Consider the following 24,267-nt stretch of genomic DNA (forward strand, 5'->3'; position numbering starts at 1 on the left):
GCACATGGGGAAGTGGAGGTACTAAATGAACAGATTCTTCCAGACTTGTGTTGCTCAGGAGAGATGCAGAAGGTGGAATGTTGCAGCTTGGTGGGGAGTTCTCTGCCTGGCACTTCTGGGTTTAGTTGTGGGTTTGGCAGTCAGTTTTTGTTGTACATTTCTTTCTAAAATTCATGAGATTCATGTAGAATATTCTGCAGAATATTCTATAATGCAGAATTCATTCTATTCATGTGAAATAATGGATTGCCTTGGAGAAAGCCACTTCCCCTTCCCTTCCTCTTCCTTGTTACTGTTTCCACCTGCTGATTAATGGAAATGATGATATTGTCATAACAAGCAGAAAAGAATGTCCTGCCTTTGGTGGGTAATTACACACACTCCTGTTCTCCAGATAAATTCTGTGGGGATACAGACTCCTATTCACACAGTAATTTGGATGATTGTTAAATGTAGCTGCTTAGGCATTGAAGTTCATTGCTGTGAGTAATTGACATTGGAAAAAAAGTACAAAATAAAGGAACAGAGAGAACTTTGAACCAATGGTATTGATTTCTCAATAATCTTGGAAGGCTCTAGAGGGCTGCAGGAAAACAGTTCCTGTGCCAAGCTGTGAAAAGAATAACCAGGACAATGCAGGTAATTGTGGGTTTGTCACTTCGATATGAGTTAAGTGAAAAATGATGGAATAATATTCATCTTCTCAAGAATTAAATGTGAGAAGTATGTTATAATGAAGGGCTGTGAGTTTACTGAAAATAGATCTTGACAAGCTAACACAGAAAATGGAAGTACATGTTTCATTGATGGAGGAGTTTCTGCTGAAATTCTGTAGATCATGTACCTGATGTGGAAGGAACAAATAGATGCTCAAAAATTAGAGCATGGACAAGATACACATTAAAGAATTTAAAACTGGCTCTCAGGTTCCTAAACATCAGCACTGAACAGATGGATTTCAGCCCAGGCATCATGGAGGAGATCCCTTTTCATTCCAGAGACTCTGATTAGTCCCCTGGAAGAAACCAGAAAGTCATTTCTCATGAAGGTACCTCAATGACACAGGGAAGAAGGGAGTGGTAAATAATGAGGTGTAAAGGATGTACAGGCAGATGAACCCTGTGTAAAAATAGAGAGACTTGAGAAATTCAGTGTTTTGCAGCTGCTGCAGCTGCTTTGGGTTTCTGTGTCCAGGATTAAAGATAACTATTTCTGCACTGGAAAAAAGAAGTTCCATGAGGATGGTGAAGGCAGATGGAACTGGGTGATCTTTAAGGTCCCTTCCAACCCCAGCCATTGTGGGAATCTGATCTGGGTCAGAGCCCTGTCAGTGTGTCCATCAAGTCGAGTGCAGCTTCTCCTGTGGAGCATTTTGTGTTTCCCTACACGTGAACCACCCCTGCCCCTTGGCCCCTGCTCCTGGTGGAGCATGTTCTGTACAGCAGCTTTGCAGCAGGTTCAATCCCCCCTCCCAGCAGCTCTGTCCCATCAGCAGCCTTTGGCACTGGGCTGTTACCTTGTGCTCCTCAGGGTTTGTGAAGGTCTGCAGCATTATTAGCCCTTTCTGCAGGGCTCTGTGTGACCTCACCTCCACTCTTGGGGTGACAACTGGCTGCTAATTCCTACCTTTTGCTTTCTATCCTCTGATCAACCATTTCAGTTTGGAAGAGGACCCTGTGTAGCAGCTTTCTCCCCTAAAAAGCCTCTGGAAGGGATGTTGTTGAAGGCTTTGCACAGCCCTGGTAGACTCACCTACTGCCTCAGTCTTTTATGTGCTCATTGGCTCAGAGAAGGATTTGGGAATCATTGCTTCCTGCTAGAACAGTGATAACCAGTCGGGAGTGTGGAATTATTCATGAGTTTGATGGTTTTAGACTTGATGGTTTCTGCCTCCTTGCCAGTATTAAGATCAGACACAACTGCTGTGGAGGTTTCCAGGCAGTACCTTCTCCTCCATCCTCATGTAGTTTCCTTAAATGACTCTGGCTGTGACATGTTGGGTCTGACTGGACCTTGGGTTTATGATTGATCTGGCAAATTTTAGAGAAACACTGTGTAAAGCTAATTAATTTGTTTATAGGCTTGTCATTCCATTGAGGATAAAAAGTAATAATCTGTGCTGAAACTGATGTTGTGGCAGCTTTGTGTTACTAGAATAACTTTTACCAGAGTGCTGGGCAGTCATGCCCTTCTTCTAAAATGAAAACAAGAGGTTTGAAGAATGGGATTGTTGAATAAGGCTGGAAAAGGTCTGTCCTCAAGTGGGAGGGTAAGAAGCTGAAGAGCATTTTCTTCATTCCCCACTGAAATGAGAGATGATCTGAGCTGTCAGATAAAAAGGAAAACCATTAAAAGCTCCCTGCCTCATTTTAACAGGTCTGTCAGTTTTCATTCCATCTCTTAATCTCATCTTCAGAACAGTAGGAAATCAGGAAAGATGGAAACTTTTTCTGTTGCAGAACATTTATGTGACAAAGTACCTAAAAATAAAGTTTAGGGCTGACAGTGGTGATAAGGAATGAAAAGAGTTGCAGACTCCAGACTGGAGATTTCACTTGAGGACTCTGCACAGGGCGAGTTCTGGGGAGGCTTTGGGGAAATGGCTGTTCCTGCACACTTTGTTGAGCCCTCTGTGAGTTCCAGGTGTGCTTGGAGAGCTCAGTGTGGTTGCAGTGCTGTGAGAGACCCCAGCAAAGCAGGACTCTGAGCCAAGTTAGTGTGGGATAAGATAAGAAGTGGAAGCCCTTTAATATCAGGCCTGGGGCCTACAGGCATACAGGATGACATGCTCATGCTCCAAACACTGGTTTCTCTGGTTTTTATAGTATGGTCTAACCAATCATTACTTTACACATCTCTCAGTCCAGCCCCGTCCTGCCCCTGGTCCCACCCTTGTTTCACCCCTCAGGATTTGAGGCTGGGGTCAGTGGGACCCTCTGTTCTTCATTTTTGTCTTCCTCAGCACACACAGGGCTCTTGGAGCTTTTCCAGTGTTCTCAGACCCAAAGTTGTTGGCTCATGTTTGTGTCTCATTCTGCAGGCCTTTAGATAGTCTTCAGTATTCTGCCTTGAAAAGAGTCTAAGCAACTAAAAGAAATTTGATCTCCTGATCTGTGGCATAGGTTGGCATGTATAAACATTGAACTTAAGCTGCTAGAAATATCAGCACCCTAAATCTGCATTTTACTACAGTTACAAGTACCTCTAAAATCTATAAATCTGTATCACTGCACATGCACTCCCAGCTCCCTGGCTGGGAATGCAGCTCCTGGCACTGGGAATCTCTTGGCTGTTTGTGGTGCAGAGTTAACGGGACGTGTTCCCCCTGATTTTCTGATCACAGGAACTCCCATTCCACAAACAACTGTGTGAGTTTCATAGGAAAAGGGAGCACAGCACAGGGAAGGGCACTCAGCAATAGGACAAGGGGGCACGATGGGCTCAAGCTCTGCCAGGGGAAATTGAAGTTGGAGAGCAGAAAAAACTTCTTTGCAGAGAGAGTGCTCAGGGATTGGAATGGGCTGCCCAGAGAGGGGGTGGATTCCCCATCCCTGGAGGTTTTTCAGCTGAGCTTGGCCGTGGCACTGAGTGCCATGATCTGGTAAAGGGGCGGGAGTTGGACCAAGGGTTGGACTTGATGATTTTGGAGGTCTCTTCCAACCCAATCCATTCTATGATTCTGTGTTTCAGTGGACTCTTGTGTGGGGTGGGTTTTTTGGCTTTCTTTGCTGTTTATTGCAATGTGCAAATGTCTTTGAGTTGCTCTCTGTGGGCAGTGGCTCCTGTGCCCGTGATAAGCTGTGAGTGATGGATTGCTCTGTGGCAGAGCTGCTGCTCAGGGCTGGCCTGGAAGCTGAAAGTCTAATTTTCACCCTTTTTTTACATTTTCATCTCCATTTCATTGCAGCAGCTCTTTTCAGATGGTCACCTCTTCTCACCATGCACTTGCTCTTCCACATTGCTCAGTCCTCGGCATCTCCTCACACTGACAAATGGGATGTTGCAGTGTTTGTCCACTTTGGTGTTATTATTTGTCACAGAGGAGCTTATTTGCCAATTTTAGGATAAACCCAGCAGCATAAACACAATCAGTTAGGAATTGTGCTTCATCTATTTTTAGTTGTTTATTTTCTTTGCTCCTGGGTTGAAGAGCAATTCAGGTAAATATTGTTGCCTTGTTTCATGTGAGGGATTTTTAATGTTATCTTGACTTTCTCCCATTTCCATATTAATAAGGCTCCTTCTGCTGCATCTGTGCTCAGCAAGGAGGCAGAGCCTGCACTGGGGGCTGTGCTGAGCCTGCGCTGGTGGAAGGTCAGCACTGGCATCCTGGGAAGAGCCTGGTCAGGGGCCTGCCTGGATAATATTGAGGATTTCTTCCCTCCTTGAGCCCTCCCAGCCCTGGGGAGGCACGTTGTGTAACATCCACGTGCCTCTCCTGCTAATAAATGAGTAACTAACAGCTGAAAATACAGTTCTCAGTGAGCACAGGGATTCCTTGTACAGGGTGATACATCTCAGTGCTGCAGTCATAGGAAATAATTCCTTTCAGACTGTTGGCCCTTATACCAAATTCAGGTATGGGGTTTGAAATTGCACTAAAATGACTCAGAAAATACCTTGTCTGCACAAGGTGGATGTTTCCCTGGCAGCACCATGTAAGTGTTTTAACTCCCCTGAACCAGGCTTAGCACAGAGCTCTGTCTGTGCCAGACACTGAAGAGCCTCCACAGGCCTTTTCCATCCCTGTGAATCCTGAGGGGGAACTGAAAGCTCTGGAATGTGAGTGCTTTGTGTGGGACAGACACCACAGGAATGTTTTCCTGAACTCTCTTGGCTTTCTGCTCTAACTGTTACTGAGTCCCTGTGGTAAGGGCTGGTCTGTGCTAGTTAGGGAACCTTCAGCAGGTGTAACCATTCCTTAGGAGCATGCAAAAAGGTGAAAACCATTTCACCGTGCAATTTGAGATGTACTCCTTCCTCTGCCTTCTTTAAATCTGCTGGGACTCCCAGACAGCAGCCACAGAAACCCCAAATCTGAGGGTCTGGGTTCATATCAGCCTCCTTTCCATTCATCTTGACATGCTGCTTCTTGGCAGCTTTGTGTCTGGAGAAGTCTGACCTTGGGAGATTTCCCTCCCTTCATTATTTTAGAGAATCGTTTCTGTCCATCTCTGGGCTCTTCATTCACTTTCCCTGTCATGGACTTTATTTTAGGAGCCCCTGGTGCCTCCAAGGAATTCACTCCTGAGGATGCTGTGCTAATACCTGTGTGGCAGTTCCTCTCCTCAGAAGACAGATACCTCCTAAAGAGATGTTTTCATTCTCTGGGGGAGATCCTGATTTAGTTAAAATGAAGCAAAATAGGCTTCAAGTCAGAACCTTCATTAAGTCCCATTTATGAGACAGAGAATATTTAAAATCTCAGTTAACTGGGGAGTTGGGATGGAAGTTCCCCAAGAGCTTAAGGAGATAATCAGTTAAAACACTGTGACATTGTCCCAGGTTGTCAGGGGAAGAATCCCATTCTGTGGAAGTGACAGAGTCACAATGGCTGCAGTGCCAGTGGGGGATTGGGGATTTTCCTTTGTTTCAGAGAGGGAAAGTTAATGCTCCTCAGTTCCTTAAAAGCATAAATCTTTCAAAATAAATCTCAGCTCTTTGTTACTAACACGGTATTACGGTGGTATCTGTGGGCAGCATCCCTATTTCCGAGGCTATTTCGGTTAATTACATCACAGCTCAGCAATGTCAAGTCCCAGAGGTTGCTTAAAAATAAAAGAGCATAATTGGAAGTGTAATATGCATAAAGCTTCAGAGATCTCTTTGCATTGGGTGGATGCAATGAAATCATGGAGATCTTCGAGACTTCATTAACAAACAAATCTTTAATTGCCAGGATTATGGTGCTGCAGAGTCTTTCTCAGGTTCATCTAATTATTTTTATTTAACTCAAAATATCCACTACTTGCTGATTTGTAGTTCTGTGGATCAACCTTTCTAGAAAATCTCAGTTTTTTCATCTATTATTCTGATTTTTCCAGGCCATTAAAGACAGTTTATCTCCCCTTCTCCCCCCAGAATTTTTGGTGAATACCATCTGTTCTTAATAAATTTTCAGTGGTTTTATTCCCCTTAATTTATCGTCTCTTCTGATACTGAGTTGGACACAGATCCTTCAACACATCCCCTGCTAGAAATGGTTCCAGCAGGATGACACCCCCTGGGATTCTTCTGGAATAACACAAAGTTCCTGCAGTTTAAATACAACTTTCTTACCTTGAACATTTATTTTCCAAGCACAGACTTTGCCTTCCTGCCCTGGATGTGCTTGAAATGGATTTATTATGAGTTCAGATGTGTTCAGGAAGTTGATTATTAGAATATTTGCTGGTGTTCCTTCATATTTTTGTATTTAATGTGCAGAGTGAGGATTTCCTTCACCCTCCTCATTTCCCCCTTTTGCCATAATTCTCTTGCTGTGGCTTCAGTCACAATCCCAAAAGAGATATGTGTGTATTTCTGATAAATTCCTGTCCTTTTCAGTCTCTGTCAGCTTTGGAAGCAGTTCCAGTGTGTTGGTTTCTCAATACTTACTTAAAAATAACTTGTTTGGATTAATTTATTGCTATTTTCAGCAAATTATTCTCTCTGATGCTTCTCACAACAGAGAACCCCCAGGCACTGATGGTTTGCTGTTAATTTTGCAGCCTGGATTTTTTCAAAGCAAATTAAAAATATTGTTAGATGGTATGAAGAAATCATAAATCAGATTTCTCATTTGTGATTCTGCACATCTGTTTTAGGTGGAGCTGGCCTTTCAAAAGCAGGAACAATGCATCTCTCAGGAGTGCTACAGAGATAAAATAAACTGAGAGATTTGGGGAACAAATACATAAAGGCTCATAATGGTGATTAATCAGTGGAAGCTTCTAATTAGTCATATGCCACATTAAGCATTTAAAGGAATTTCTCTTAATTTAGTGCTTTGTAGCTACAGAGTAATTTTCAATTAACATCCTTTTCCCCCCAATTCAAATCTGGTGTTGTGCAGTTCTGGAGTGACTTTGTCTGACTTCAGTGGCCAGAGCTGGTTCAATCTAACGAGCAGATTGCAAAGGCTAATTAAACTTTGCTCAGTTATTTCTGTGACTGGTGTCTGGACTCTGCAGGGCCAGTGGAGCTGAATCACAGAATCAGCTGGGTTGGAAAAGATCTCCGAGATCATCAAGTCCAACCCTTGGTCCAACTCCAGTCCCTTTACCAGATCATGGCACTCAGTGCCACGGCCAATCTCAGCTGAAAAACCTCCAGGGATGGGGAATCCACCCCCTCTCTGGGCAGCCCATTCCAATGCCTGAGCACTCTCTCTGCAAAGAATTTCTTTCTGCTCTCCAACTTCAATCTCCCCTGGCAGAGCTTGAGCCCATCGTGCCCCCTTGTCCTATTGCTGAGTGCCTGGGAGAAGAGACCAACCCCCACCTGGCCAGAACTTCCCTTCAGGCAGTTCCAGACAGTGCTGAGGTCACCTCTGAGCCTCCTCTTCTCCAGGCTAAACACCCCCAGCTCCCTCAGCCTCTCCCCACAGCACTTGTGCTCCAGTCCCTTCTCCAGCCTCCTTGCTCTTCTCTGGCCCCGCTCCAGCCCCTCAATCTCTTTCCTGAACTGAGGGGCCCAGAACTGAACACAACACTCAAGGTGTGGCCTCCCCAAGGCAGAGTCCAGGGGAAGGGTCACTGCCCTGGGAGAGAGCAGCCACATCTCTTTCTGAGTCCCAGTTACCACCCTTTGGAATATTTTGGATACCCTGGTGGGTTTGGCTCCCCAGCACTGCCCACTGATCGGTCCCAGTGGCTCTGAGCTGCTACTGTTTGCAATCTTGCTTTCATTCAGGACTTAGAAAAGGAAGATAAACATGGTGGTGTAGGCAAAGTGGATCCTCTGGTTGCTGGGTTTTGTTCCTCCCTGTGGCTCTGCCCTTGGCTTGTTTTCCCTGGCTGCGGCCTCAGGACCTCCCTTACCCTCTCAGGACTGTCTCTCCCTCCAGTGTCAGTCCTGCTGCTGCTTAAAACTTTCTCAAGTTTCCCAGAATCCTTGACATCCTCTGACATGTCTTTAAAAACAGGATTTGTCTTCTTGGCTTGGAAAACTAACAGGGAAGGAAAGGTTAGTTATTTGGGTTTTTTAAGAGTAAGAAAAAGCATGTCATTGTGATGATGGGAAAATGAGTCTTGTTTGTTCTTCAGCATAACAAGGGCACAGAAAGACTGTTTGTGATGAGATGTTCAGGCTGCTGTAGTTCTTGGCATTTTCTGACCTCAGGTCCTGCACTTTCATGATGCCAGAACTTGTTTTTGCAAAACGACTGACCACTCTCCCCACAGCACAGCCTACCCTGTTTTTTATGTCTTATTTGTTATATGGGTGAAGTTCTGTCATTACTCACCTGAGCAGAGTTACCCTTCATTTCCATGGAGGGCAGTTGATCCAGTGCTTTCCATGCTGTTTGAAAAATAAAAATTTACAAATGCAGCATCTCTGGAGGGTTGAGAGTGGCCTGTGGATGTTCCTGAAGAGCCCTGGAAGTGTGTGCAAGAGGGGTTATGGTTTCACCCCATTTATTATTTCAGCCTGAGTAACACTACATGGAGAGTCATGGGATGGTCTGGATTGGAGGGACCTTTAGCTCAGTTGGTTAAAACTTGGTTGTAATAATGCCAAGGTCATGGGTTCAAACCCCTGTGTGGGCCATTGACTTAAGAGTTGGACTCGATGATCCTTGTGGGGCCCTTCCAACTCAGAATAGTCTGTGATTCTGTGAGTCTGACTTTAAAGCCCACCCAGTGCCACCCCCTGCCATGGGCAGGGACACCTCCCACCAGCCCAGGTTGCTCCAAGCCCTGTCCAACCTGGCCTTGGGCACTCCCAGGGATGGGGCAGCCACAGCTTCTCTGGGCAACCTGTGCCAGGGCCTGGGCCAAGATTTCCTTCCCAACCTCCCAGTATCCAATCTAACCCTGCTCTCTGCCCATCTGAGCCCATCCCCCTGTCCTGTCCCCCAGCTTCCATGTGGGCCCCTCAGACACTGGGAGGATCCATCCTGAAACACCCTGAACAGCTCACTGGTGAGGGGACACCTTGGTAGTGCCTGTGTGCATTTTAAATCCATTTAATTTTCTGTTTCTTTCCCCAGGCCTACTCGGTGTACGATGAGGACATCGGCTACTGCCAGGGCCAGTCCTTCCTCGCAGCTGTGCTGCTGCTTCATGTGAGTTCCTGCAAAATGAAAGCAAACAAAGCAGCTGGAAAATCAGTGCTGCTGTCTGACAGACATTTAGTGTTGTTTATTTGCCTGGATTCATTTTCCTCTTGTTGCTTTTTGGCAATAGTGACTAATGGCTTCTGTCTTTATGAATGTGGATTTCCTTTATCTGGGAGAAATCCATTAAATTGTCAAGTACTTCTGTGTCAAAACCTTCAACTGATTTGTTACATATTAATATTTTCTTTTAATTTAGTTGTCACCTAGGTGAGCTCCCTTTGTGTTTAGAGGGGATTTAACTCTGGGAGGAGCTCAGCAGAGCAAGCAGCCTCATTAATTTTTAGTGAGACTCTTTCTCCCAGGGACATTTTATAACACCTTGTGAGTGAGAGCTGAATTTCAACCTCGATATTTTAGCCTGTAACCAAAAACTGCACAAAATTTGATCTGTTGCTTCCTGAATAAACACGTGCTGCATGTATGTCTAGAGATAGATAAATAAATACACAATTTTACAGCTTCAAGGTGCTTTACCTTTGATGTCTCAGTGGAAAAGCTGCAGATTCAAGCAGTGTATTTATTCAAGTGTTTATTCAGATAAAGTATATGAGAATAAACCACCCCAGACCCCAACCACAACTCTTACTCAGGCTCTTGTCTGTTTTTTTCTGTCAGGTTTTAATTAGTAAATTATTAATCATGGTCAAAATACATGGTGGACTGTGGGTTTGGGTGAGCTGTTACACACACCCTTCCTAAGGCACTGAGAACTCAGATTCTGGTTCATGTGAGCTGTAATTCCTTGGAGAGCAGTGACTGCTGGAGGCTCCAGGAGCAGGATGCACAGTGACTGTTGCAGGGAAGGTTTGGATCCTGTAAGGATGAACCTGCATCAGTCCCATTATTGCAGTCCCACACACATTGCCAGTCAGCTCCTCTCAGTTAGTTTGCAATCAGCTTTTACTCAAAGCAGGATGCCAAAGTTCCACAGGAGGAATAAGCCCTTTGCAACAGCAGAGCTGTTTGCAAATGTGTGGGTGGCACATTCTTACCATTTGACTGATCCCTCACTCCTCTCCCTGAGTTCTGGGCTGCTGTTGCCACAGAGAATCACTTCTGTTTGCAGTGTCCCTGGAGCTGGAATTGCCTTGGACACAGGGAATACTAAATGGGAATTGCACTCATTTTAATACGCCCTTTATAACATTTGCTTTCATAATAGGATATTAAAGTGAAATTCTCAGAGAAAGGGGGTAAGGGGAGCAGTCCCAGTGAGTTCATGTAAGTTGGCAGCTTCTCAGGATGTCCTCAAACTCCTGTTTTTCTCAAATTCTCCAACCACTCTGTGTGCTGTGTTGCCTATAAGACCCTCTCTCACTCTCCTATCTTTGTGTGGATTTCGAGAGCCCTTCCTTTCCCTTTTCTTCCTGGGTCAGGGTATCCTTTCTCTCCAGTGTAGAGACCTTTCAGCATGGCTGGGTAGCCTGAACATCCCTCCTCGATTTTTGTGATAAACTCCCATCAAGGGTGATCAGGTAACTCCTAATCACAGGGGGACAGTGTTACCAACTCTAATAATTTTCCTGTAAGTCTCACAGTATTTGACATTTTTTTGCCTACTTTTCAGAGCCGTTGCTCTGTGAAAAAACCCTGAAGTTTCAAAGAATATTTGCCCTTTGTCATCTTAATGCTAAAAATCAGACTGGCAATGCCCAAAGTTTGTGTTCTGCTTAAATGAAATCAGAAATGAAAGCTAGATGTATGATTTGGAATTCTTGGGGTTGGTGATGTTGGAGCCCCTCTGTGCACTGAGAGCAGGACTGGAGCACCTTTGGCCTCAGTTCCCTCTCCCTGTCCCTGCACGAGTGTGTGACTGACTGACTGAGCATGAGGGCACATGTGCTTGGCCAGGAGCACCTGTGGGTTCCTCAGGAACAGCTGGGGCTTTGCCACAACCCTGGAATTTGCATTCATGGTCTCACAGGGCAGATTGAAGCCTTTTGGTCAGGTTAAAATCATCGGCTCCCTTTTTTTTTATGCACTGTCAGTGGGGTTCATTCCATCCTGATAAAACTGTGATTGGGCTTTGGGGTTGCTCAGAACTCGTGCAGGGTCAATCCTGGGAGCCAGCAGCTGAGCTGCCAGTGCCTCATGCTAACCAGTTCCTTTCCTTTATCATGCCTGAAAATGAAAATGCAAGTGTCTGCCCTGGAGACAGGCCCTGAGCATGGGCTGAGCACAGCCATGAAACCCTGGGGGGAAACATCAAGAGACTAAAATTCCCTTTGAAGCAAATACCCAGCTTTTATCTCCACCTGCTATTTGATAAGGTGTTGGCAAGAGGCCCAATGAGTGAATACACTAAAAGGTCAAGAGTTGTCATTCTTGATTCTCAATAATTGTTTGCCTCCAAAAGAAAGGATGTTTTTAGTGTGGTTTAAAGCTGGATTTGGGGTCTGCAGTGTCTCTGCTTGTGCCTGTGCTGTTATTGTGTTCCCTGAAGGCATGGAGGAGGGAGGGGATGATGGGGAGGGTTTATGGCACAAGCCTTCCCTCAAATTCACCATTCAGAGGGCTCAAGCCAAAAAATACAAGTTTAGAGTGGCCCATACAGCTTGTGTTAGTACCACCTTCCCAAACTCTGCTGGGTGAGAGATTTTGGCTAGAATGGAATAGAGATGATAGAAATAAGGCTCCTGAAGAAGCCAGGGTGTTAATAGATGGGATTGTGGGAAACCTGATTTCAGAGTTTGGTGTCCTGGAGCTTGGATGAAAGTAGATGAGCATTATTCTCACTAAGAGTTGGTTGTACCTTAGTTCTCCTGATTTTTCCCCTTTTAACCAAATCTCTCTCAGTAGAAATCACTGTCATGAGTTGTTGCCTCTTTAGTTTATTTTTGTTCTCTCTGTTTTTGTTTTTAAATTGTGCTGTACCTGGGAGTTGTGTGCTGGTTGTTCTCATACCTGTTTGGCAGAGGGAGTGCTGCTGACAGCTGGGCTGCTGTGGGACCTGCACCTGCAGGAACCATGAGATGGTCCCACATTTTCTTCAGAGAAGGCCTTAAAGAGCCAAATCCAGGTGCTCATTGAGAATGGTGCCCTTGAGATTGTAGTTTCTTCATTCTGCACTCAGAGCTTTGCTGAACATTTGAATATATCCCTGGTTCTGAATTTGTCGTGCACAAGGTATTTGTGTGTATCTGTGTAAGGCCCTTGCAGCCTCAGCTCTGTGTTTAACCCTATTTCTGTGTGTTTTCCCCACCAGATGCCAGAGGAGCAGGCATTCTGTGTGTTTGTGAAGATCATGTACGACTATGGCTTGAGGGACCTCTACAGAAATAACTTTGAAGATCTCCATTGCAAATTTTTCCAGCTTGAGAAGTTGATGCAGGTGGGGCCAGAGTAACAAATTCTCCTGCTCTTATAACATGAAGAAGAGATTAATGCTTTGCTTCCCAAAGCTGCAGGACAATAACCCCCCTGTCATTTTGAAGCGGGAGTTCACTGGCTGCATTCAAACATCATGAGGCAGATTTATTTCTGGTTTCTTTTGTCTTTCAAGAGCCAATCTCGGGGCTAATCTTTGTACCACGCAGGGCAGGTGTCTGTGTTCTTTCCCTCTCTCTGCTTCCTTCCTCCCTCTCTTCCCTGTTCCCCCATGTTGCATAGAGATGATGTGTGTGTGCTGTTGAGGCCCAGGTGTGTCCTTTGGGCTGCCACCATCAGTGTCCTGCTGGCCATGAGTTGTGTTGGGGGTTAAAAGGTCAGGCAAATCAGGACATCCTGATGCTTATGAAACACAAATCAAATGAGGTCACTTGGCAGGTTTTACTGTCCCTCCACACACTGCTCTTCCCTCAGCTGGGGTTATTTCATCGAGCAGTTTAACATAACAAAAGTGCTCAAGGTTTACACGTCATTGTTCTGACTAACAAGGAATTACTAACAGGTGGTTAAACCCCGCCCTTTTGTTGTCCCAGTGAAGGCTGGTGGAGCCACTTCTCACAGGTGACCACAGATACTCTGTGGGATAGACTCAAACCAAACCATTGGGTTGGAAAAGACCTCAGAGATCAAGTCCAACCCTTGATCCAACCCCACTGTGACCACCAGCCCAGGGCACTCCGTGATCACAGTAGGGTTGGATCAAGACATGGTGGATTCTCACTCAGTGCCATATCCATAGAATGACCAAATGGATTGGGTTGGAAAAGACCTTCGAGATCATCAAGTCCAACCCTTGGTCCAACTCCAGTCCCTTTACCAGATCATGGCACTCAGTGCCACGGCCAAGCTCAGCTGAAAAACCTGCAGGGATGGGGAATCCACCCCCTCTCTGGGCAGCCCATTCCAATCCCTGAGCACTCTCTCTGTAAAGAAGTTTTTTTGATCTCCAAACAGATATACTGTTAAAAAAGATACTTTGTGAACTTCATACATCCTCACTGTACAGTAGGATTTTCAGTGCTTGTTTTGTGGTGTTTGTATATGCTCCTGGTTAGAGGAATTGTGCTCTGTTGCTTTCAAGCTCAGCAAGGTGCTCTGGCTATGGTATCTGTTATTTGTTTTGGCAGAAGCATTTGTAGCAAAACACAGCAAAGGAATAACTTGAACACACACCGTGACAGATTTCACAGCCCACTCTGCTTTTTGACTGCTGGAGATTCTGTAATTCCTCAGGATAACCTCAGTATTTGATTCTGTGACAGAGTCCACTGTGGGTCTCTCACTAAAAGTTGTAACTGAAATTTCTCAGGAAACACCTTTCCCCTGCTCAGAGGCAGCCAGGAGTTCACTGGGTTGTGTGTTTTGGTGTTTGACAGTGTGGTACTTAGTGGTGGTGTAGATGAAGAGCTGGGATTAATGAGCAGTAACTGCAGCCTTCCTTCTGTGCCCTGTGCAGGAGCAGCTGCCAGAGCTGCACAGCCACTTCTGCCAGCTCAGCCTGGAGGCTCACATGTACGCGTCCCAGTGGTTCCTCACGCTCTTCACCGCCAAGTTCCCGCTCTGCATGGTCTTCCACATCATCGACTTACTACTCTGTGAGGTAAAAAAGTACTCAGAAAGCCCTTCCTCCACTCCACAAATGTTTCTCCTTGTTTGATTTCATTTTGTTGGAGACATTTGCTGTTTCATTTCCAAATGTGTGTAACTGAATTCTGTAGAAACTGTGGTTATATTGAAGAGGTGTTCAGGGAAACGCTGGTTTGGTTTTAAAATTAGAGCTGTGGATTGCCTCATTCTTTGCTGAGGGATCTGATGAAGAATATCTGATGCACACATCTGTTCTTCATTTGATTTGTTTAATGATTTTTCAGAGTTAGAAATGGTAATTTCTTGAAGGCACCTCATGGGAGAGTGGCCTGGTTCAGAGTGCCCCCAGGCAAGCAGGGGTGGTGGCCTGGCACTAAACAGTGACAGTGCCAAGCACAGCTGAGTGGAGCTCCTTTCTTTTGCTTTTGAACCTGCTCTTGCACCCAGGAACACACTACCCCTGATGCAAACTGGTGTGTGTCTGTACCATAGATACACCTGCACTGCCTTGCCAAAACCAGGGGAATAGATTGATAGTCTGGAATGATTATTCTGGTAACATCTCCTTTGGTCACTGAGTGGGAATTCAGGGCATCCACCTGGCTGTGAACCTGTCTCTGGTTTCCTCTGTGATTTAAATGGGTCACAAACATGAAGGTAAATAGACACAAAAAATACTTTGTAATTCTAAAGGCTTCTGAGTTTGAAACACTGCTGGCTCTGGTTCCTTCTGTTGGATTTACTGTGAGGCATTTGCTTTGAGGGTGGTCAGGCTCGGGCACGTGCCTTGATAGGATTCAGTACTGAGCAAATATTGCCCACCACTCATAACTCAGTATTTGTTTCCTTCAGAGTGTCTCCTGTTCTGCATGTTGGTGCTCAGGTACCAAAGGGGGTGGGGTGATGCTGGCAGTGCTTGTCTCAGTCTGCCTGAAGGAACTGGGCTGGGAGAGAAGGTGAGAGAATCCAGGGAGAAGGTGAGAGCCCAGCGCTGGAGCCTGCAAGGAAGGGGACTCTTGTTGGTGTTGTGGGGGGGATCACACCCAGCTAAGGGAGCATCCCTTGCTGCAGCTAAAAATAAACCAGGAGTGGCAGGAACATGGATTTGCAGTGAGAAGGTGCACACAGACACCCTGAGGAGCAGCAGGGCAGCAAGGAGACATGTCCTGAGCACCAGGGACTGCCAGCACCCTGCTCCTGACACCCAGGAGCTGCCAGGCTCCAGAACAGGCACTGCTGAGCATTGGGGCAGGAGTGGAGATTAAAATCACACTAAAACACAACTCTGGCTGGCCCTCAGCATAGAAGGAAAGCTAGATCTGGAGGTGCATGGCCAGAGGCAGAACAAGAAGCTGTTCCTGGGCAGAGGACTGCAGCTCTGTGTCCAGTCAGCCTCTGGAAGCAAAGGGGAAATCAAACAGTAATTTTTTCCTGCATTATATTGTTCTTTACTTTATCTCTGAAGAACCAGCGTGCTGATAATTCTGGCAACTGAAAGGACTAAAAACAGTGGCAGCTGCTAACAGAGGAACATATTCTTCTGCAGAAAACATCCTCAAAAAGCAAGAGGCCTTTGAAGTGAACGGTCTCAAGTTTTTAAAAACAAGCTTCCAGCCTTCTCCTTTATTTGTCATAGATAACAGATGAATTTTAAATACCCTTCAACTTCCTTCCTGACTGTGCTTTCTCCACATCTCTGGCCTGTCTGTCGTTACAAAATGTTTACATCCTACACAACTCTTTGATGAAAGACAAAGTTAAGGGAAGTAAAACCAGTTAAAACTGTTGCTGAAGACATGCTGCCAACTGATCATTCCAGGAGAGCTTCTCTGGTCCCCCTGAAAATACCTGAATTATGGATGAACAATTTGTCTTGGACTAGGAGATCTCCAGGGTCCCTTCCAGCCCCAGCCATGTGTTGATTCCATGTCAACCAAGAGTTTTTGTATGGGGTTAGAGTTCCTTATTGTGGCTGGGAGGGAGAAATTGGTTGTTAAAGATACTCCTTAATATCTTAATCTCTCAATGCAGAGAGGAAAATACCTGTTGAAGTCCTGTAGTTGCACAGCTGGGCAGGGAGGAGGCACCTTCCCTTCCCTGGCACGGGGAGCAGTGGCACAGGCTGGGCATGGACCTCCTGGGCAGAGGCACAAATGGTGAAAAAGGAGCTACATTTATGATGGGAATTCAGTTTTATGGAGAAATTTTTGAAATCCCATCCAAGTGAGTGCCATTATAGGCCAAGTGTTCTCATCATTCTCACATGAAGTATCACTTGAGAGCAGTTCTGTGTAAATTCACACAAACCTGGGGGTTGCCATGGCCCCTGTGTGACAGGGTGATTCTGCATTATTGTCTTCTTAGGGCATTTTTATTTTTAAGGTTGTCCTCAGGCTGTTGAGGATGTGATTGAACCCCCAAATTACCTGAATTTCCAGTGGCCTCAGAATATGGGCTCAATAACTCTGGGACAGAGTCTGTCACCCGTCCTCATGTAGAAATGGAACATTCTGGAATTAATCACAGAATGGATTGGGTTGGAAAAGACCTCTGAGATCATCAAGTCCAGCCCTTGGTCCAACTCCAGTCCCTTTACCAGATCATGGCACTCAGTGCCACAGCCAAGCTCAGTTGAAAAACCTCCAGGGATGGGGAATCCACCCCCTCTCTGGGCAGCCCATTCCAATGCCTGAGCACTCTCTCTGCAAAGAAGTTTTTCCTGCTCTCCAACTTCCAATTTCCCCTGGCAGAGCTTGAGCCCATCGTGCCCCCTTGTCCTATTGCTGAGTGCCTGGGAGAAGAGACCAACCCCCACCTGGCCAGAACTTCCCTTCAGGCAGTTCCAGACAGTGCTGAGGTCACCTCTGAGCCTCCTCTTCTCCAGGCTAAACACCCCCAGCTCCCTCAGCCTCTCCCCACAGCACTTGTGCTCCAGTCCCTTCTCCAGCCTCGTTGCTCTTCTCTGGGCCCGCTCCAGCCCCTCAATGTCTTTCCTCAACTGAGGGGCCCAGAACTGAACACAATTTTTTTCTTCCCTGTGAGAGAAGCTGGGAGGGAATCTGGGCTTGCAGGCAGGAGCTCCCCAGTGCTGTGGAGCAGATCACAAGCCCTGACTGCCTGTGATAAACCCCAGGCCTGCTGATGTGGCTGAAAGTTGTGACAGCCCAACCCGTGTGGGTCTGAGCCTGGGGATCCTCTCACAGCGTTGTCTGGGCTGCCTGTTCAGCTGCTGCTCTTGGCTCTTCCCCTCTGCTGTTTCTGTGTCCACTGAAGAACATCTTTGCTGATGAAACCCAAGAGTTGTCTTTGGACTTGTCAGCCTTATCTATCAGTATGACACGGTGTTACCGAGCGCACTGCGAGCCCCCTCTGCTCTGCTGTCTCTTTTTGTTCCAGTCTAAATTATTTATTTAAAGTCATGCTCAGAAATAGCAGCTCAGGGGTAAAGCTCTTGTCACTCAGAGCTGTGCCCAGTGCAACAGCTGCTCCTGGGGAATGCTGCAGAATAGCAAACAGCTGACACTCCCCTTCGTGTGGCGTTGTAAAATGTCCATTTGAAATGAAAATACGCCTTTTAAAAGCACTAAACAAATGACCTTCAGTAGGCATTGAGAAGAGAAAAACAACCCAAACCAGTGGGCAGGCAATTCATAAGCATTTTTAAAAAATTTTCATGTTTTTTTTTCTGCTTTAAAATGAAAATAACCATTTGTGATACATGCAGTGCTGCCAGAACCAAAGGAGTTGCAGGGCTCAAGCTGCCATTCCATTATCAACTTAAAATCGTGAGGTGCTCTGGGTATCCTCCTTTTTAAGTCAGTCTGGCTATTTTTGTGTGCAGTTTTGGGATATGAAATACCCAAGGGTGGTGCTTCTCTCTTTTTAGGGAGTATGTAAAGTCCCCTCCTGCCCCTGCCCTGTGTGGGCTGGCACAGCTGGCTGTGTTTTAATGTCAGAATGCACAGTCTGGCTGGGTAGTCTGACCACTAAATTAGCAGCTGGACTACTAAGCTGCCATTCTGTGTTCAAGACTGACTACAGAGAGGTGCAACTGCTTATCTGTCAGCTTTGAGTATGAAATAATGTTTGCTAATACAGCTGATACCAAAGAAGGGAAATTGCCTTTCACAGGACCAGTGGCACAGGTGGGAATTGAAAGGTAGACACCATCACTCCTTGGCCTTTATTTATCAGTGTTTGCTTCAGCATGTTGTGTAAAAGAACTTTCGTCACGGTTTTGAGAAACTATCTGTGACTCTGAAGGTTGGTGGGTGTTTTTAAGTCTTGTAGATGTGGATGAGTTGGTGCAGGTAAATGAGCAGCTGCTGGTGGTGGAAGTGGCTGCACCTTGTGCAGAGGAGCTCCTGGGAGCACTCCTTCCTAATGAAATACTGAAATCCCAGCAGAGTTGCCCGTGCTGGGGCTGTGGTGGTGCCTGCTGTGTGTGTGGCTGGGATGGTGTGCCAGGAAACGCCGTCTGGTGCCGGGGCCGGCGCCGCGGGAGCGCCCACTGAGGAGGAGAGACCGTAATAACCTGCTATTTTTTATCTGTCTCTGTCAGAGCCTGCTCTGATGCCTTCAACAGAGTTGAGAAAGAACAGATTAACATTTCAATTTATTAAACTTCCTCAGGAATTGAGTCAGGAACAAGCCCACTTCCTCTGTGAATCTGTGCTCAGATGAAACGTGAATTAAATAAAAGGTTGTGCTCAGTTGTTTATCTCCTGTAGATCTGTAGAGAATTGAACTATTTGGAATTACTTGCTGTTGACATGTTGTCTGCATTTGTTAACCCTCCCAGTTACGAATGTTTTAAGAAATCTTACAAAACAGCAGTCTGGGCTTGCTAGAAGTAAAATCTCTTTTAGTAACAGCATATTAAGAGCTGGGCTTAAAATTGAAGTAGGTACATCTGCCCTGGAGTTGCCTGCCTTTATATCTTGGCTATAAAACTTCAGTGCCATTTCCAGAGGTAAAGCCAATGTCATACAAGTGAGTAGGAAAAGGTTGGGGGGTTGAGTTTGTTTTCCTCCTCAGCAGTTCAGGCTAATAACCTTTGGCATTTGGTGTGTGTGTGTGTCCTGCTGCTGTGCCCTCTGCACCAGCCCTGCTGCAGAGCTCAGCCTCCTTGCTGGAGTCCTCATCAGCCACTGCTGGTTCTTAGGAGGACACTGGGAAGGAGTCCTTCCCCAGGCTGCTATAATTAGCTTGTAGTTAATTTAAGAAGGAGAATAGGTTCTCTCAGGCTCCAGATGGGCGACTGGAATTTGCCATGAGTGTGCTGAGGGCCTGCTGCCTTCAGGCATCTGTTGGCACCTCAGCCCTTGTAATCTGGTGCAGAAACGGGGGGTCTGCAGTGGGGATACCTCAGGCTTTCTAGCCCCAGGTGTTTGGCTTTTATGGAGTGAGATGAGTTATTTAAATCCATGCTGAAAGTAATTTTAGCCTAATTCATCTGATGACTGCAGCTCTATCCACCGTGGGGGCTTCTCAGGGCTAGAACAGAAATTCAAATGAAGAGCGACAGAATTACTTAATTTATGTGTTTGCTGCATGGGGAACTGTTTAAAGCTTTTGGATATGTGTGTTTAAAACATTCAGGTTATAATTGCAAACAGGCTGAAATTCTTTTCAAAGTGAGGGTTATAAGGGCTACAAGGTGTTTGGATGTAAAACAACCAACAGCAGAAACACTGGAGGTTGTAATACCATAATACCATGGTCTGTATTGGGACAGGGGGCACAAACTGCTCTAAGGCTGCACAGGATTTATGGTAATTCAGGCCTGGACCAAGGAGAAGAGTATTTTAGTGGAGTATTTTAATGGAGAACATCTGAGAGGTTCTAGGAGAGCCCCAGGGTTTAGCATAACCCTTTCCAGGATGCAGTCAGGCTGTTCCTGTGAGCATCCATAATTTATGTATCTCCCATCCATGGCTGCAGCTTGTTTGTCCCCAAAATAACAAGGCTGGTGATGAATGCTCAGCAAGAGCAAAGCAAAAACAGCCTCACAACAATCTGCAATTCAGGATAACTTATGGGGACAGAAAGTACCTTTTGGGTGATGTTGATAAATTTTGTGGTCCTAAAATGTTGAGGCTGCTTCTATTTCAGAAAATGTTCTAAGATTGAGGTAACAAAGGGACCAAAGATGAGGGACCTGTTTGAATGACTGAGGTTGTGCCTTAGAGGGATGGCACATCTAATGCCATGTCATGCTGTGTCTCTGAATTACTTTCCCCATTGCTCCTGAAATATTTTAGCCACCTACTAGTTGCTGTTCATTTGGCTGGTTTTTCTAGGAATACAGTAAATTTCCATAATGCTTACTTAACACCAGTGCCATCTGCTGTACTGGAATAGCAGCATATCCTAAACAGTCTTGGCAGGCCTCAGAAACACTTCAGGAGTGACTGAAGGGAAGCATCACAAACAGGAGAGTGATAATCTGTGAACAAGCGCAGGAAGCTGAGCTGACTGGGGGCTGTTTCAGAGGAGGGCAGTGCTGTCTGCCCGTGCCAAACACCCCCTGCTGTCGGAATCTCAGCCTGCTGGGAGTTCTCTAAATAAGCAAAGCAAAATGTGGGCTTTGCATTGGAGTCATTGCTGGGAAGGGAAAGTGTCAGGGTGCAGAGAGGAGAGGGCAGGGCTGTGCTGTGGCAGGGAGAGGGAGAGGCTGAGAGAAGCCCTGGGAAAGAGAGGGAGAGGCTGAGGCAGGAGCCCTGGGAAGGAGAGGGAGAGGCAGGAGCCCTGGGAGGGAGATCAGCCGCAGTGCTGGGAAGCAGGCACTGATTACCATGGACATGTGTTCTCCTGGGTGTGTGCCCACACGTGGGGGGGAAGGAGGCACAGCTCTCTGTCGGGATGCTCTGAGCCCCTCACCTGCCTCCTCTCAGGAGCACTGGGATCTGAAAGATTCCTCCTCTCAGGAGCACTGGGATCTGGAAGATTCCTGCACCTCTGGGCATGTCCAACAGCCCTTCCCTGTTTCCATGGCAGAGCTGGAGCTCCTGGGTTACCTACAGAGACAGGAGACCTCTCTCTCTCTCTCTCTCTCCTTGTATGGGGTAAGGCCCTTGGTGCCCAGTGTGGATTCAGGCCTCTTTCCCTGTATTACTGAGGTTTGGAAAGAGGAACAGGAATGTCTAAACCCCCAGTAATTCAGACTTCTGCAAAGCAGACAAGTAACGTTAGTGTAGGGCTTGCTTCCCAAATGCTGCCAGCTCATGACCAGCTGCTGGGGAATCAGGATTGTGCCACTGCAGGAATACCCCATGGCAAGGAGCAGTCTGAGATGTGGACAAGACTTGAAATCCTGTGGCTGTAATTTCTATTATTTGCAAACAGGCACAGAATGTGGAAGGAGAAAAGTGTTACTCTCACAGCAGCCCCTACCTTCCTTCAGCCACAGCAACATCTCCGCAGCAAATGACATGGAAATGCCCCAAACATGTGAATAATCACCCCTAAATCCCATTAATTTCTGTTAAAAGGAACCAACCAAAGGAAATTTCATGCAAAATCCTGCTAATACAGGTGCTTGGTTGCCTGGTAGTTTTTACTGTGTGCGTTTCTACCCTGCAAAGGACAGAAGTGACACGGTCTGCCTGAATCCCCTGGTGCTGTTTTACCATCTCCCTGGTACCTGCTCCTCCAGTAGTTCAATCAGCTGGATTTAATGGGGTTTGTGTTTTTGTCACATATCACAGGATCAGGAGGGAAATGTCTCTGTTTTCTTCTTTCTGGGGTTGCAGCATGTTCTGGTATAACTGTATGTGGGCACTGGGGAAGCCCAGTCTGAGCCCTGGACTGCACCTCAGGCAGGAGATCTCTTTGCATTCCTTTTTTTCCCTTCCCCCCCTCTAATATGACTGTTCAGTAAGAAAGCTGTATCTGTTGTTTACACAAAGCTTGCTAATTCATGTTGTGCCTTATTTGAACAAGCATTTTAACCTTCCATTCCTTTCCTCATCTTGTCATTGAACCAGAATAAATGCACAAGCCCCACAAACCCTGCGTGGAAGATGTTAATTAAACACACGTCCCTGCAGACTGTGCTCCAAGGGGAAATTGGAGCTTCAGACCATGCATTCATCTTGTCAGCAAAACAAAGACATTTGTGACATTCCTAAAGTTTATTGTGTGTGCTCAACACATTAGAGTTGCCAAATAAATGTTTTGCTGGAAGCCATCCAAAACATAAATAGAATTCCAATTCTCCTTTGGAGTCTGTAACCCCAATTACCCTCTGTAGCTCCTCTGAAAGACTGTGCAACTGAACACATAATTATGAAACACTTTTGAATTACGAAACAATGTCAAATTAACTTCAGTTGAATAGCTGGTTGCTCTTTAAAAAAAGGAACATTCAGTTATTAGAAAGCTGGAAGAGGTTCATGTCATACGGAGCTTGTGACTCCTCAGCCCTTAAGCAGGTGCTCAGTTGACTCTCATCTGTCTTTTTACCTGGTGCTGAACTTTAGAGATTATTGTGTCAGTGTCTTCACTGCTTCCTTCTACATGCCATGCATATATAGGGAAAAACCCCACACACAAGGACAACCATAAATTAAATTTCTGTGTATTTTTAAGAGATTTATTTCCTTTTGTTGTTGAAGGTGGTGCAGAAGGTGTTGCAGTGTAAGCAAAGGGTGTTGTAGTGTAAGCAGAGGGAGGTGTGCCAGGGGCTCTGGTGGGAGAGGCAGAGGTGCTGCTGTTGAATATTCCCTGCCTTCTCCCGAGGCTCTGCCATCGAACAGAAGCTCTAAAATTGGACAGGAATTCCAAAGTTGCCCCCTGTGCCACTGTTGTGCTGGGGCAGGGCTGGGGCAGGGCTGGCTGTGTGGGGACAGGGTTGGGGCAGGGCTGGCTGTGCTGGGGCAGGGCTGGCTGTGCTGGGCAGGGCTGGGGCAGGGCTGGCTGTGTGGGGACAGGGTTGGGGCAGGGCTGGCTGTGCTGGGGCAGGGCTGGCTGTGCTGGGGCAGGAATGGCTGTGCTGGGCAGGGGTGGGGCAGGGCTGGCTGTGCCCTGGGAAGGGCTGGCTGTGCTGGGCAGGGCTGGGGCAGGGCTGGCTGTGCTGGGGCAGGAATGGCTGTGCCGGGGCAGGGCTGGGGCAGGAATGGCTGTGCCGGGGCAGGGCTGGGGCAGGGCTGGCTGTGCTGGGCAGGGCTGGGGCAGGGCTGGCTGTGCCGGGGCAGGGCTGGGGCAGGGCTGGATGTGCTGGGCAGGGCTGGGGCAGGGCTGGCTGTGCCGGGGCAGGGCTGGGGCAGGGCTGGATGTGCTGGGCAGGGCTGGGGCAGGGCTGGCTGTGCCGGGGCAGGGCTGGGGCAGGGCTGGCTGTGTGGGGACAGGGCTGGGGCAGGGCTGGCTGTGTGGGGACAGGGCTGGCTGTGCCGGGGCAGGGCTGGGGCAGGGCTGGCTGTGTGGGGACAGGGCTGGGCAGGGCTGGCTGTGCTGGGGCAGGGCTGGCTGTGCTGGGCAGGGCTGGGGCAGGGCTGGCTGTGCTGGGCAGGGCTGGGGCAGGGCTGGCTGTGTGGGGACAGGGCTGGGCAGGGCTGGCTGTGCTGGGCAGGGCTGGGGCAGGGCTGGCTGTGCCGGGGCAGGGCTGGCTGTGCCCTGGGAAGGGCTGGCTGTGCTGCCCCTTCCCTTCCCTCTTTCCGGTGCCAGGGCAGATCTGCCAGCCGGGACGAATGGATGTGCCCCCTCCCTTCCCAGGGAGCCACAGGCAGCCTTTCTGCCACAGAGGGCTCTCTGAATACCAACTGGGCCCTGCAGAATTGCATCTTTGCCACTCTCTGTTCTTTGTTCCCAGCCCCCTTTCAGGCCCTTCTCAAACTCCTCTTGTTCCAGAGTGCAGAGGGACCCAAAGAGAGGAGCACTCAAAGAGCCTTCTGTCTGCAGGGGGGGGCTGAGGAGCTGGGAAGAGCTGTCATTGCGCCAGAGGCAACACAATGAGATTGCACTCATTTTAA

The 24,267-nt window shown here is 47.1% G+C and overlaps 1 protein-coding gene across 6 annotated transcripts in view; it reads left to right on the plus strand.

Moving 5' to 3' along the window:
• The window catches only part of RABGAP1L (RAB GTPase activating protein 1 like), a 233,120-nt gene that overhangs the window by 133,375 nt on the left and 75,478 nt on the right, over nucleotides 1-24,267 (plus strand). For all 6 annotated transcript variants that reach the window (XM_071565066.1, XM_071565065.1, XM_071565064.1 and 3 more), the window contains 3 exons: nucleotides 9,194-9,268; nucleotides 12,528-12,653; nucleotides 14,166-14,309. In XM_071565066.1, coding sequence (XP_071421167.1) covers nucleotides 9,194-9,268; nucleotides 12,528-12,653; nucleotides 14,166-14,309 — 345 coding nt within the window. The remainder of the gene's footprint in view (nucleotides 1-9,193; nucleotides 9,269-12,527; nucleotides 12,654-14,165; nucleotides 14,310-24,267) is intronic.

The sequence above is a fragment of the Pithys albifrons genome, chromosome 10 (assembly GCF_047495875.1).
Source record: "Pithys albifrons albifrons isolate INPA30051 chromosome 10, PitAlb_v1, whole genome shotgun sequence".
Classification (NCBI taxonomy): Eukaryota; Metazoa; Chordata; class Aves; order Passeriformes; family Thamnophilidae; genus Pithys; species Pithys albifrons.